Below are 16,279 nucleotides of genomic sequence, written 5' to 3'. Positions count from 1 at the left end.
GTGCTGGTTGAAGATCTATAATGCAAAGCCTGTCACATCTGGCAAAGAAGGAGACCAAACACATATTTAAATTAACATTTTCCAATTGTTAAAATTTTTTTTAAATATTGATATTTTCAACAAAAAGTTACTGTAGCATTTCACTGCACACAATGACACCAAGTCATTATACTGTAGACATGGATTTGGCTGTTATTTTAGACTGGTTGAGATCTGTTTTGGTTGTGTCATCCGGTCATGGTTGGCTGATTGCTGATCCCTGGGTCTGATAGATCCACACCAGGTGGGGAATGGTGTAATGGGGAGGCAACATAGCCCCTGTACACAGACTGGACTCCCTCATGGTTGCATGGTGACACTCACCAGCAGAGCTGTAGCCACATCCCCTGTGCTGTACATGTGCTGGTGATCAGCTGTGAGAGAAGCCAGTCACTGCCAGCTTTAGTGCCTATGACCAGCAGTTCTAAGCTAGCATGCTCAGTTATTGGTCTGTTTGCTCAGGCTGCTGTACTGTGCCACTCTGCTCCCTGTTATACCCTTCAGTGTACACCTCGCTCATTGCAAGCATGTTTCAAAGGCCAGCTTAACACTGTAGTACAACAGTATTGTTTTGTAGAGCGACTGTGCAGACTACTTGGTGTGGAGAAGTGTTCAAAGCAGTGTGGTTTACCATTAAGGACTTAACTGTTATGAAGTGCAATGCTGTACAAATGGAGCAGTACTTGTTGTGATCCTTGGACAAACACGTGGGGCAGGAACAATACCAGCTGATTTTCATGGAAATAGTCGCATTGGTTAATATGACTGCTGCCATTTGTTTCCAGGGATTCAAGCCTTTTTGTTATCAGCAGTATCTATAATACTCAGTTCAGCAAAAGGTTATGAGTTGTGATAGAAATCGGCTGCTTCAATGTGGACTGATAGTGGTTAATTGTGTGCCTGTAATAGTCAATCCACAGGTCAGGCTGGACAATTGGATGGCAGATTGGCCGGCCTTAGTGATCCAAACTCGTGCCTTGTTGAATCACACAGCCCACTGTTACCACAAAAATAAGCCTTTTTCCTGGTGGAGCAGACATTGTATGCATTGATCTATCTCATTTCTGTGATAGCCATGATCTGAGGAGGACATGGTTACATCGTGTAGACCACTTCAGAATTATTGCTCAACTCGACTGTGAGTCAGGAGGACAAATTGCAGAGAATATTTATTTGGTCTATATATGCAAAGAACTGAACAGTTGAAATTATTCTTGCCCAAGTTTTCATTTGTGATAAATCCTAAGCTGATGCAGGAAAAGTGGTGTTTGTGAAGATATTTTTGCCAAAGTGTTGACTTAGTGAGCCTGGGTATTTCTGTGGGTGGTGTTTCTTAGCGTGTTGTGTCAATCAGGCGAGAGAACAACCACAGGATCTCAGGGGTGCTGTGTTTAAGAATGGTTACCCTATCTGACAAGTGAAGATGTTTTCCCGGTTAATTACCCTCTCTGGAGTCTACGCTTGTCTGTGTGTTCTCACAGGTTTTTCTCAAGGTATAGACACAGACTTTACATTGATTTCTGAATACAGAGATGGAACTGAAACTGTCCAAATATTAGCTCTCTGCTCTCGTAACATACTCACATCTTCCCAGACCCAAGGCTGACTAATCTAATGATATCACTTTCTGACAAGGACTTTTTTAATCAATATTTGTTCAGACTGATTCCTGACCAATAATTTTATTTGTTGATAAGGTTATATTTCACACTTCATTAATAGCCTTATTATTCTGTTGTAATTACATTTTCCGACTGATCGGTTATTTAAGTTAAAGGAACAGTTAAGGTGCATTTACCAATTATTGATCAATTGCTGCCTTTTGGTCAGCACTGTGGACCGACAAACCAATCACTGCCAATGTCTATTTGAATTAGGTCTCGATGCTACTCCGCTTTTTGTAGCAGACCATTGAAAAATCGCCTCTTTGTATCCCTGAAGATTTCCGCCAGCTAATCGTTATAGAGCTCTTGTTGCATGTGGTCTTCCTCAGTATAGAAGTGAGGTTCTCCTGGGAAGAGATAACTGTTTAACACTGACAGGATACTATGAAGATCTTTCAACAGTTGTTTTTCATTTTTATAACTCTTGTGCTTTCAGGAGAGCTGAGTGCTCCTGTGTTGGGCAACGATCCCCTGCTGAACAGCCTGCCAATCTTTGTCCAGCAGCCAGAAGAACATTACTATGTGGTGAAAAACAAACCTGTCACAATAACCTGCAAGGCGACGCAAGCAGCTCAGATAATATTCAAGTGTGCGGGACAGTGGGTGCGTGCCAAACATCATGTGAACTTGGAATTGATAGACCCTGTGACAGGCGTAAAATACTTGCAGACAAGCATCGATGTGATGAGAGAGGAGGTGGAGGAATACTTTGGGGCTGATGGTTACTGGTGCGAGTGTCATGCCTGAATCACATGGGAGGCACCAGCCAACCAGATTCTGAGAAAAGTCGAAGAGGACTTGTCCAAATTGCTTGTAAGTAGCTTACCTGAAATTAATTCATAAAATGACCTATTAATTAGTCTACATTCACATTTTTCAGGATATCTGCATCTGTGTTAATAAAATATTACATGCTGTTGAATGATTAAATTGCATTGAGTGAAAATAACAACGGGCTGTTGTACTTTGCTATGACAATGGTAGCTGTTTATCATGTGTGATCTTGTACCTATTCTGAAGAGCTGTACATTTTACCTCTGGATGAACCTTGTGTTGTGCGAGGTAATTGTGCAGGGTGCGATCAATGAAGTCCATTTACCACCTGTGGAAGCCTTAGCGTCCCTATGGTTTGTGTAATAATAAGTTAGCACACAGTAGTGTTAGTGCTTCCATAGCCCACCTGGTCTCAGGTGAGAGAGACTATTGAGGTATCATAGGGCTGGTCGCATTACCTTTTGAAAGACCGTAATAAGTATAGATCTAGTGACTGAAATTCTATCACAAAATTTGTCAGATATGAACCTGCTATTTTTTAGGGCTTGTTTGTTGCATATTTTGATTATTTAACACGGATATTCAACAGGCAGTAAAACCTGTTTAAGTGTTTTTTGGTTGTTGGTGTGATCCTCGTCTAAGACCACCCCTTGTGCACCTCCTTTGTATACACTGTAATATCTCAGTCAGGTTCCTAGGCTTAGCAGTAACTTTTAAAACTCTTAAGGAGTTTGTATAAGAAGGCACGCCCAGGGTTGACCTGAAGGCTGTATTCTGTAAACCAGCTGATAATCCAGAGGATAACATCAAAAATGATTTTTTGAAGAAGAATTTGAGCTGTTGAGTAAATGGTGTTCTGTCAGTAACATCATGTTTTATGAGGACTGTTTATGTTACATGCCATTACCTCATGGTTTATTCCTCATTTCACACCATAGCTTATAGCTGCCTTTGAATCCTATATCCAAGCGGGGGTTGCCTGAAGTCTTGAGTTATAATGTGTTGTATGCCCTAACCTCTGAGGGCGACATTAGCCTCAATCTCAGACGCATGATTTTCATCGCCTCCAGGATGGTATGGATAAGTCTGGCTAAAAATATTACTGATCTCTGTCGGCTCTTATGGAAACAATTTTTGTTACTGATGCTTAATGACAAGCACCTATTGAGCTGAGCATGTTATCCCCCTTTTTTCCCATCCTCCCATATAATTACCCCCAGAGGGCGCTTTGCTTAGACATGCTATTTCCTGAATTATTGCCTTCTTTTTTGGAGGAGCAAAGGCTGACCTGTTTGTATGGGAATATTTTTGCTTAGGGATGTCAAAAGGAAATGATTATGTAGGGAGTCTTCCTGCTAGCTGTTAATTTGTATCATCTTTGGGAAAACACTCTCAGCAGAAGATATCGGGTTATAGCATGGCTGCCCCACCCAGCCGTATGCCATCCTCACAGCACTGTCTCCCACCTCCCTTCTACCTCAGTACATTCTGTGTTATAGCATGATGACTCCCGCTCTTCTGATCTCTACAACTACACACAAAGAAGAAAAACTGGAGAAAAAAATTGCGGCCTATTCATAGAGCCCTTCGTCTGTGTCCTAAAGCTTTCTCAGCAGTATTCATCTAGATACTAGACCAGTAGAATTGTAGGATTTACTCCAGTATGGGGCAAAGCCTCCGCCAAATGGCCATTTATAAACGCTTTGCGAAGGGAACCCCCTAAAAGATAGAAACCTAGTTTACCTAATAAAGCCTGATGTGACAGGGAAAGTGTCCAGTCTAAACCTGGCTGATACCCTGAGATTGAGCAATGTTAAGGGGATTGATGCCCCCGAAGCCATATTAACACATGTCATTATACAAACATAAAATGTCAGACTAACATGCAGTTGATTGATTACTTCTCATTGGCTGACTTAACTGCTCACGTGACCACACTTTAAAGACCTGATTGATCACACTGATTCTCTGTTGTTGTTGGCATGACACAGGACAACAAACTACTAAACAGGCGAGCATGTTCTGTAATATTTCGTCAGAAGGTGTTGTGGTTTGTTGGAAACTTCAGGCTGTTCTTGTTTAAGAGCATATTTGTTGGCTATAAAGTTTGCAGCAGAAATGCGGCCGTCAGCTCTGGGCTTTGCTTTATTTCCGATCTAGACCTGATAAGATCAGTGTAAGGATTGTGTGGGATTGGTAAGGAAATGCGCGTGTGCAGACACTGCTTGTATAGACGTTCCCTAGGTTCTTTATTTTGATACCAAGACTTATCAGATTCTCGATTAGAACAGTATGTACACAGAGCCTAGGGACAATACAACATAGATGAAAAACATACGGAGAGCATATAGCTGGTCTGTTCTTTGTGTTGTTTGCGATGGAGCTTTGTTACTACACTGGGTTAGAGCCTGAGATATTACTCTGTCTTCACTAAAAGCTGAGTTATCTCTGGACTCATACTCAACCAACTTGCCAGAAAACCAAGGTCATAGGTAGGGCTAGGGATACCACTATTAAGAAAAGATGGGTGTTTATCTTTTAAACAACGTGGCACTTCGAAGAATCCAGACAATCTCTGTGATTGTACTGTGTTGTGTTATTTTTTTTCCCTGGTAGTGTAATGGGAAGGATGCTTGAACTTTAAAATGTTTTCTTCTTCAACATAAGATGGTAGCTACTTCAGAGCAAATTACCTAAGCTGCGTCCTGTCTAGAGAGAGACTTCAGGCACTAGAATCTGAGATACCTGTAATCTGAACATCTACTGAAACAGTCTGATTCTCTGAATCGTTCGTTGTACAGAGCTGTGTGCTCAATCTCTGCAACAGTTACGCTATGAGAATCTGTAGTCGGTGAAAGATAAAGCGTAGGAAAGATTGGAAAATAGAGTGTGAATGACAGTTACTTGATTTTGTCAGGATTTAGGAAAATAATCTGCCCGACAGAAATGGGCTGTGCTGTACTTATTCCTGAGGCTGGCAGACATTTATTGGATAAAAGGTTAGCCTCTAACAGCTAGTAGACAGATACATTTTATCTTTTTTTTTGCACCAGGAAAAACAGGTTATATTTCAGATAATCTTGTAATGGGTGTTTAAGAGTGCAGACAACACACAGCTGAATTCTTACACAAACATTTGGTGTGAAATCTCTCCACAGCTGCGCCCTTTCTTTGGAACTGCCCTGGGTAAAATCTACAGAATCTGTCAGTCTACTCTCACATTATTCCTCTATATTCAGAGGGAGTTGGGGTACATTTGCTTTTCAGTTAAGCTTTCTCGTCGTCATATGACTGAAAAATTGTTGAGTACGACGTTAAACCCCAAGCGATCAGTTAAGCTTTCTAAAGATAGGCATGGCATTGTAACATGGGCAACAGAATTACATGTCTTCAGTAAAGAAAGAAATACATACATAATTAAATGCTCTTATGTTTTCATGTGTGGGAATGAAGTGAAAAATTTGCTACAGAATAAAGAAAACCACACTGTAAATCAGATTAAAATGTATGCTTCATGACAATTAGAAATCAATGAAATAAGGCCAATACTTGTCTGCGTGCTAATATTGCAAGGGCTATAGCAACAATTAATGTATGAATGTGGTGTAAAAACTGAACAAGGGAGCTGTAGAAGAGTTAAGCGCCACAACTGACGGGAAATGTCGGAGAGGATGCGTGTGCATGCAGGAGTTGTATCATTAGTCATATCATGCTCAATCAGAAGGAACTCTCCATTGCTCCCACAGTTCCACACTCATTTGGCTAATTGCTACAGGGCCAATAATGACATTTTTACTGTTGCACTGGGAATTTTTTTTTTCTCCAAAAGAAATGTTAATGTTATTGTGATGTTGCTCTTTGATTCAAACTTTCCCTCTGACGGGCAGCCCAAGGGGTGGAAACAGGGCCTATCAAAGTACAATTGGTATTGTTCAGTTGCAATGTGCATACAACACAAAACAGGGATCAGCCTTAGTCTTTGAAATAAATAACCCAGTTTGCCCCACTGGTTCCCACTTGTCATCATGTAGTATCAGTGGGATACAATTCCTAACAACTCAAGGTAATTAATATTACCCTAATTAGAATGACAATGTAATAATACACCGAGTCTTTTTTTGTTCTGTTCTTCATCTGTGGTCTTTTTAGGAAGGACTGCACAATACTTGCATAGTAATTTATTAGAAATGTTAGTGAATCAGCCAGGCATCAAGGGCATAAGCAGTGCTTGTAAGGTCACAGGAAATGTAAGCTACAGATCTGATTGTCTTGATTAAAAATGGCTAAATTTACTTAATATGGCGCCAGCGTGGCTGTCTTAGATACATCCCCTAATCCACAAATTTGCCACATTATTTACAAAGTGATGAAACGAAAGCAGCCTGTTGTGGTAGTGCCAGAGTGGAGGAATTCGTCCATGAAGGAAAAAAAAGTGCTAAATGATTGTGAAAATCTTTATGATAATGATGATGATGGTGCAGGGAGAGATGTGGCTAGCATGGCTGATGTGTGGGTATTCTCTTAGGGACCCCACCATGTTCCTGCTGGCCAGTGACTCATGGCTCTCTTCACTGACATGTAACATATTGTCCACTCTTGGAAACAATGTGTTCTACTTGAGATCAATGGGCCTGAGCACACGGCCTAGACGATTGTCAGCAATAGTCCCAGACTTAGGCTCTTGACGTCCTGCTTGGAGGGACAAAAAATGTTAACTCACCGTGACATGCTGGTTGAGGGATCTGCGTGCTTAAATGGGGATTGACAGCCAAGTTGGCAAGGAATACCGACAAGTTAGGCTTAAATAACTCCACCTAAACCAGCTGTTCAGCCTCTTGACCTGGTGAAAAAATGTGAATAAACTTCATTGATTAAATTAATGGATGTGTTTAAAGGCTGGGGAAAATCTGCACATTATATGGCTATTTATATATGTATAAATAAAATATATATATATATATATATATATATTGTCTTACCTTTTCTCGATGTTGCTCTAATTACACAGGTAAAAATGCAAATTCTGATTAGATTTAAGATCTAATTCACACATGAATTAATTGAAAAGAAAGTTTTCAGAGATTATAATTTCAAATCAGTTTAACCCAATAAGCTGTCAGGTGAGAAAGGTCATTTCTGTCACTCGGAGTCCATCGAGACGTGCAGCCATAAGCTGTGCAATTAGCTCTACCTGGGATTAAATAATCATCTTACAAGGTCTGGATCCAAATGAACATAGCCCATCAAAGCTAATTCCCCATACAAACTGTGTCAACCGTAAAGCTCCTTAACCGCACTCACCCACTGCTGGGATTGACCATTGTCCACTTCAATACCTACCTCTGTGCTCACTCAGCAGTTTAGTCTTGTCCACAAGTGACGGACAATATGTTTTTCTTTGTTACTCTTTGTGCTTGTCAGCTGAAGTGCATGTTAAGGGTATTTAAGGTGGGCTGAGTAGCGTTAGATCAATAGGCTGTGATAATAGGATGTTTAGAGGGTATTCGGCTATAACCAGCTGGGCAGGCCAGAGTAAACAGACTGATCAGCCCGTGCCCAGACCAAGCTTAGTCCATATTGATTTCTTCACATCCCCAAATCACTGAAATGAATCAAGCAGTCATTTGACATGGGATAATAAAATGCATGAGAACCTGTTAGTGAGGGGCTTGCAGTGAGATCACTTCCATTCCAGGGACATATGTACATTGTGGCTCTCCTGTTCTGGAGGTAGATACAGGAGGTTCCTGTGAGCTCTGGTCATGCAGAGAGTGAGAGGAGATAGCGACGCTGTAGAAAATCCTTACTTCCCCACATCTCTTTAAGAGAAGAACAAACTGGAGCTGTGTACTCTATGATTAAAGCTTTCTACCCATTTCTCCAGCTCTCTTGCTTTTGTCAGTTTAACTGGGAATAATTTTAATCTACATGTTTTGTTTTTTTTTTAATTGGGCTATATTAATACCCATTATTTGTAAAATAAATTTGAAAGTTCTTGAAGATGAGCTTGTGAGAGCTGCCTATAAGCCTACTAAAATGTTTATGTATATAACTTTGCAATAGTTTCTGCATCATTAAAAACCCGTGCCTAGAAGCCGTGCCTGAAAAGAGCTTCTGAAGTATCATTTGGATAAATGACAAATCAGGTTTGCTTTCATGTGCACGGCTAGATACTTAGTTAACAATGTTGTCTAGGGTGTACAATAGGGGTTTTTGTGTCTAATAAAGATGATCGGCTAGACTTGGTGTATGTTTATGTAAATTAGCCCCCACCTGGCAGGAGTCAAATCCACATTAATATTCAGGTTTATTCTCTGTGTTGCTCCTAACAGACTCTATCACAGAAGGGTGGCTCTTAGGTTTGACCCAGTGATGCCCCTCTCTGTTATTTACCGTGTACCAGTGCATATAGAGGCACTGCTGGTGTTTGTGAGTTGTGTTTACCTGGACTTCATACGGTATTTGTGTTAGGGATAAGCCAGTTCTCTCCCATTGATATAGGCCTTTTTTTACCTGCACCTAAGGTTGACTCGGCCCAGTCAATTATTTTCCTTCCCCTACCTGGCACATGTCGAACCCGGCTTTTATAAATATTTTCTTTTTTTTCGCTAAGAGTTATCCAGAGGAGTTGAGAGACACATGTTGCTCTGTGTGCTTGCAGGAGCTCTGCATAATCCACTGTGTTTTGTTTTGAACGTTAGCATTATCTCATGTTGTTGTTGTAATCACATTCTCAGTGATATTTGTCATGAAACTTCTATGCTGTGTCTGAGCACTATATTGTCTTTTTGCTTTCCTTTATGTGTGGCTGGTTATAGGGAGGATTTATGTGAACATGTATTTTTTTATAATCAGAAAAGAAGTCTTGCTATGTATTTTCAATCTTTGAAAGACAAATATATATCTTTTCTGATAGAGTTTTCTGTGTATCAAAGAACAACAAGAAAGAACTAAGACCTTGCTCAACACTTTCAAGAGAAAATTAGCCCATTTTCCTCGCTTAGAAATGTTAAGACTTCTGAAAGTTTGCATGGAAACAGTCTTTCTACTTCTTTCCAATGTACCTGACCTCTGTACAGAACTTCCAATGTCTGTTTGAGAAAAATGTTTGCATTATAGTCTAAACCATACCTTTGCCTTTTACATATGTTTCTCTTTGTAACCCCATGGTTAGCTTAGAAATGTTATTTTTGTCCATTGTGATTTGTACGCTGTAAATCTTTTCATACCCTTTGCAGTTCATCAGGTTGTATCTAGTTTTATTAGCTTATTGTGGGAATACATGATGAGGCCAGGCTTCAGGGAAGATCAACCAATAACATATTAACCGATTATTATTATATGACATACTGATACAGCTGTCTTCCATACTGAATACAAAGAAGACCTGTTCAGACTGACTGGCTGTGAAATGGGTTTGACATGTTCTGATACCAAGGAGAATCAAGTAGAATGTATATTTTTTGGAACTTGCAATTGTATGTAGCCTAGAGATTTGATGTCAATATGGAGAGGCTGAGAACAATACAAAACTTGTTGTGTTTTGACAAGGTTTGGCACATGTTCTTGTTCAGTCTTGTTCATTCTTTCATATATAGATCTGCAGGGAAAACTGGAGAAAACATAGGACATTAATAATTCGTGAATGCTCTGGAGTGAGAATAACTTTATAATGAGAGTCACTGATGGAGAGTGCCATAGCCATTATTGGAGAACTTGTCTGCATTTTGCATGACAAGCCTGCTGGCTTGAATAGTTGATCGTGTTTCTTTGGAGCTTCATTGGCAGACATGATACAGAGCCATTAGCACTTGTCGGGGTTGAGGCCGAGTGAGGCTCGTCCTTACCATTTGGAGGGTGCGTGTCCAAGGGTTTTGCCATGAATTATTGACTAGTTCTTGGAGATGTCCCAGGTAACATTGCAGGGAAGGCACCCTTTGATTGCCCATCTGGCTCCCTGCCCTGGCATCAATCATGGGAAGTAGTGCTGGCTTCTGCAGGCAGCCAGATTTAGGCCATTTTCATAGTTGTGATAAAGCATCCTAGCCATTGTATCCAAAGAGGAATAACATCCCAAGTAACCATAATGGCACTGGGATGGATGATTTGTGCATTGGATATGAACTGAATGCTATAAGTGATAACAGACCACTATGGTCTGATATCTGTTTGTTTCTGGTTTGATGTTTTTATAATGATCTGAAAGCCTGCTACACCTCATTGACCCATCTCATTACAGAACAGCCCATAGGTTTATTGTCCTTGTGTATTCATTCTTTACGACTGACTGTTGAAACTAAGAAAAGGTGATCATAATTAATGTTGTATACGTGTCAAATGGGTTACCATTGGGGGGAAGTGGGTTAGATTGCACCCTGGTACTATGGCATAAGCTGTAAATAAATGCTGAAATGGTATGGTTGATACATCACCTTGACCACCTGTACTAGACTGTCAGAAAACAGCAAACCAAACTTTACAGACACAGAGCAAGTTGCTCTTTTTGAAAATTTTTTCAAACCCTTTACCTAAAGTTTTTAAAGAACACATTTCAACCAAAATTGGAGCAGTATCTAAAAAAATAAAACGAAATCTAAAAATAAAATGAATTGGAATTTTGGTGTTTCATACTGTTGGTTGGCATAAATGACAATGCCCTAGAGCCTGGGAGATGATGCCTGCTTTTGGTGGTGGAAGGTTTCTAAGTGTCCCAGGAGATGGGGAGGGGCAACAGTCTCAAGAAGAAACTAGGGAGCAATGTGTTTACATAAGTCTTCAAAGAAACTGTTCACAAGTTTGTCATCTGCATGGCTCCAGTGTGACAGAAACCAAAGACCCTTGTCCAGGACATTACCCTGACATTGGAGTCCTTTCAGTTCCCATTTTATTTACAGTATTAAGGGATATCCTTTATACAAACAATACAAGTTTGTTGATTTGGCTCTTGGCTGAAACTGGCACCATACGTCTGTATGTTATGCCATTTACCTAGGGTTTTGATGTCTTGACACAATTCAAGATCTTTACCCTGACTCATTTTTTTTCTCTCCAATGTGTTCCTGCCATATGCCATATACAGTGTTAGAATTTTTCTTCCTGTAAAAAATGTCAAAATGGTTAGCTATTAACTAAGTGTTTGTTGTTGTTGGAGTGGATCAGGTGCCACTCAGATGTCAAACAAGCCTAAAACTCCCCTGTTTCTCTTTCCCATTGTCTGGAAACAGGACTTTAAAGAACTGAAGGGTTTTGACCAGCTCTGTTTTGAAGGATGAAAACAACATTGTCACAATAGAATAAAAATGCTCCGTAGCTCATATTTATTATCTGCACTGAATAATAGCACACTGGATATCTAGTCCATTCCCTGACAATTGTAATAATACTTCACTCTAGTGTTTTTTTTTGTTTTTTTTTTTTTCTAAAAATCAATACTTCAAACATACCCTAACTGACCATCAATTTGGTCCATCACTAACTTGCCCATTTTTCCAGATTCAAACAGTTCTATTGACTTTGGAAAGGTGTTTTGAGGTTTGCTTGGAACGTGGGATGATATCGTACTGAAAATTGTAAGTTTCAGCACCAAAAATAAGAATGTATGCATCGTTTTAACCATGATTTGTCCTTGATATCTTTCCAGATTTGAAGAAGAGATTTGAACGAGAACCAATCAGCACCAAGGTGGAGATGGAATCCACAGCTCAGTTACTCTGTTTGCCACCACAGGGCCTTCCATTGCCTCAGGTAATTATGGCAATGATAAATTAGCTGTAATCAAATAGAGTTAAGCACACATTTCTGGCTGGTAGAAGTCATTGAGTGGTCAGTATATCAGACCCAAGGTATAGCTGTAATATTGGGTGTGCCAAGTTGGACAGATTGTGAAGTTGTGATGGTGTGTTGAATCAAAAGGACTAAACTGTCGGACAAAGTGTGAGACTGGTAAATTGTCAGAATTTGGCTTTATGCTACTTTAAGTGCGCTGTATCAGGAAAAGTAGATAGATTTATCAGCTGAGACAAAGTTTTGATGTGCTCATGCAGAATTTCTTTCTTAATATGTGTACTGCGTGCAGCACAAAGTTTGAATATATTGAGTGCCTTTGAATGGTGTGGAGTTCTTGTGAGTGTGTCTGGGTGTGTGGTGTGGTCTGGATGTTTGTGTGAACACAAAAGACTTGTATATTTTTTGATCGCTCCGTGTTGTGATCAGAAGAACAGTTACTGGTGTTGAAGTGCACTTAGAAGTAAAGTTGGGCTTATTAGGGATACTTAACTCTCTGATTCTCACAAAACCCATTTTTTTGTGTAGCGAGGTGTAATTAGAGAGGAGTGAGGTGGTGTTGGATATCAGGGAGGGTTTTGTGCTGGGCCCTGGACTATTCCTTTCTATGCCTGAGGACTTTGGATATATTGTGTAGGGAAGCAGTGAGCCAGAAAGCTGACTTGACACTACCTGCTACTCCATTCACCTGGCCGGTCAGAGAGACTAAGACAGCCAGATCTAGCAGTAGATAAGCCAGTACCTTAAAAGGTTCAGGTTTCAGTCAAGTAGGGTCCCCAACCCTCTGTCGCAGGAAAAAGAACAAAGCTGGTTAAGCCATAGACGACATCTGACCCTGTGTCAATGTTAAGGGTAAAAGGGGCAGAGACCCAACAAGCGTCAAGCTGTGACCACTTATCCAAAAGTTTTATCCAGATAATAGCAGTGAAGAAAAAATAAAACACACATCAAATAATATTGTCTTTAACATCCCTGTAAAGTATTTCGTTTTGTGTAAAATTGAAAATATGAATTCAAGAATTCTAGAGGTTGTAAATGTATTATGTTTAAAAAAAATAAGAATTTAAAGTTGCAGATTTCTAAAAGGCTATGTCTGGATATACTGGAAACCAAGTATTGTAATTGTCCCACATGTGTAGGAAAAATAGATACATATATGTCAGATAAGTACATAATGATACAGTATGTGAAGAGTTGTATATTTATGAATCTTTCTATGTAGAAAATATCATGTGTGGATTTTGCTTTGGCAGAGTGCAGTAATAGGCTGAATTCATCAGTCTGACGTGGTTATGTGTTCTGTTTAATTGCAGGTATTCTGGTTGAAAGATGGAGAGACAATTGATGTGAAAAAGGAGATAAATTACATTATTTCCAATGAAGGGAATTTAATCATCAATCAGGCCCGCCTAGCAGACATGGGGAACTACACTTGTGGAGCTGCCAATGTTGTCAGTAAGAGGCTAAGTGACTCAGCCCTTCTCACAGTTTATGGTAAGTTACTCAATATGGCAAGCACATTTTCACAAAACATTGGCGTAATCCTATTTCAACTACATTTGTGAAACACATGGCAGTTTTTCTTTATGTGTTGACCTTTGGATTTCAGCTTCATATCAAATTGAGTTTCCCCATGATATTTTTTTACATGCTCAGTAAAACAGTAGTAAGAAAGATTACTGTAAAAGTGCAGGATATTCCAGATAACCTATTTCTTTCGCATTTCTGTGGGTTAGGTTCAAATAATGTTGTCATTCTCCTGTTTCCTTTGGCACAAGCCAGCAGAAGTGAGTGTCAGTAGTCATTATGTGTAGATGTGTCAGGGACGACTTACAGTATATGGGGTAGATATGGGAGTGACCAGGGCAATGGCCACGTGCACATGCAGCTCTGGGAGGCTGTGTCAATTCCTGTCTGCTCTCTTGTTAATTAACGCCCCTGTAATTTTAGCATTCAGTGAATATTGATTAACCCTGACCATATGTTCATCTGATGAATGTCTGGGTTCAACTCTAGGTCTAATTAAAGTGTCTCAAAACAGAACTAATATAACTTTCTGTGAAAGCTGGAAAGTTAAGTGTGTTACACAGGTTTATATTATTATTTTGCCTAACTGTCAGAAGTTATTAAATCTCTATCTCTATTTATATCTCAATATTAAGGCTGTATTTGAAGTACATGCATACAACATTTCCTGTACAGTCTTGTTCCAAGCACAAATTGTGATATTTACATCTACCTGGTCAGTTAACCCTCTCTTAGTAACAGGTATTGAAAATGAACAATTCACTCTTCTTTGCATTGAAATAATTAACAGAGATGAGAGATGTAGCTGTGAATGTATTAGCTCGTTTCGTGCTGATAGAACATGATTCAGCATAGTCATTTTGATGAAGTCTAGCTTAATGGAAATGCATTATGTCAGTAATCCTAACATTTAATTAAGATAACTCCTAGAATCAATGATAATCCATGACTTAAGCCAGCGATCAGGGTTTCGCGCAATTACAGACTGCTTCAGAAAATTTGTTTAACATATCGACCTGGTAAAAAGCCATCTAAATGGAATTAGACAAGTGAGTTCAGCCCCAGTGTATTGTTTCAAACTACAAGATTTAATTACTGATGACCATATGATTGTGGCTGCGTAATAAAGTTGATTGACAGACCAGGTGATCCATATTAGCTTGCTTATTACTGTTTACATGGCTCTTTCTGACATAATAGGAAATTAATATTTTGTAATCCCACACTGGGCCAATTCAAATCTGTCAAGTAACTCTGACAGGGTGCATCAGGGAGAAAATCACACTGCATTCACCTGACGCTCACCAAATGAGTTTTTCTGTGTGTAACGTCTGCACTGCTGCTGAGTGTCTCCTCATTTGTCTTGTCAGCAGATGATAGATACATGTGTCAGAAGAATAAACTACATCCTGGTTCTGCAGGTATAATGAGTGACAGAGGCCCATAGATGTTTGAAACTAGCCTAATTGTGACAAGAGTCTGTAGGACAGTGATTGAATCGTAGCGAGAAATCAGTGGCTTGATTTCCCACCAACTGACACAGTAGGCCGATGTTCTCTTTAAACTCAATACCCGATCTGTCACAACAAAGAAGACAAAAAAGTGCCCCTGAATTGAGTGTACGCTTTTGTTCTTGGATACCCCTACTTTTAATGTCAGAATAAAGTTACTATAGGTTTGTCAGTACACATACTTTGCTAAAGAGACAGTATATGACCTAGAATTTTGCCCCTAAAAGTGGAACTTTAGAGGTGTACAAAGTTAATAAAATATCACCATTCCTTCCAAATAACCATAAAATCAGGTTTTTGAGATTTCAATCAATAGAACTCCTAGAATCAGGTAGAATGAGTAACTTATAGTAATGGGTAAAATTTTGGGGTCAAATATGGAAAGCATTCCAGAATAATGTTTAAGTACATAGTGTGCCTTTTAAAGACTGGGTGTTTTTACGTCCGTTGTCTTTGGTTCCTTCGCCTCTGTGTTTTTTTAGCCATCCAACAATTGTCTGTCAGTCTGCTTAATTATTTTCTGATTCTTTTGCTCTCCACAGTAAATGGTGGTTGGTCTACTTGGAGCGTGTGGTCAGACTGTTCCGCCAAGTGTGGGAAGGGGACCCAGAGACGCACACGGACCTGCACAAATCCTGCTCCAGTCAATGGCGGCTCCCACTGTGATAATGGAGAAAGCTCACAGAAAATATCCTGTACTTCAATCTGTCCAGGTTGGTTGTTTTACAATCAAGCCTTACAATCACTGCTCAGCCTTGGCATTTTGTTCTGTACATTACTAATATTTTGTAGTTATTTCCATGTTTCATGCTACTTTTAACATTTTTTACTGATTTTACTGTGTTCACTAATTTTAACATTTTTGTCATCATAATTGTTTAACAAGATTACTGTAATTAACATAGTCCTTCTAGCAGTTTTGCATAATTTTCTTTTTTGGTTGTTATTTTTTTACCTTTATATATTTTTATCATGTACCCA

General features: G+C 39.5%; 1 protein-coding gene across 1 annotated transcript in view; it reads left to right on the top strand.

The window, feature by feature from the left end:
- The first annotated feature begins 737 nt into the window (after window positions 1–737).
- Window positions 738–16,279, top strand: part of LOC135482066 (netrin receptor UNC5C-like) — a 53,122-nt gene continuing 37,580 nt past the window's right edge. The window contains 6 exon segments of the mRNA XM_064761898.1: window positions 738–1,532; window positions 2,140–2,445; window positions 2,448–2,516; window positions 12,118–12,221; window positions 13,574–13,754; window positions 15,841–16,011. Of these exon segments, the coding sequence (XP_064617968.1) occupies window positions 1,463–1,532; window positions 2,140–2,445; window positions 2,448–2,516; window positions 12,118–12,221; window positions 13,574–13,754; window positions 15,841–16,011 (901 nt within the window). The 5' untranslated portion in view covers window positions 738–1,462.

Source organism: Liolophura sinensis, chromosome 1, assembly GCF_032854445.1.
Source record: "Liolophura sinensis isolate JHLJ2023 chromosome 1, CUHK_Ljap_v2, whole genome shotgun sequence".
Lineage (NCBI taxonomy): Eukaryota > Metazoa > Mollusca > Polyplacophora > Chitonida > Chitonidae > Liolophura > Liolophura sinensis.
This window is presented reverse-complemented; position numbering and strand designations above follow the sequence as displayed.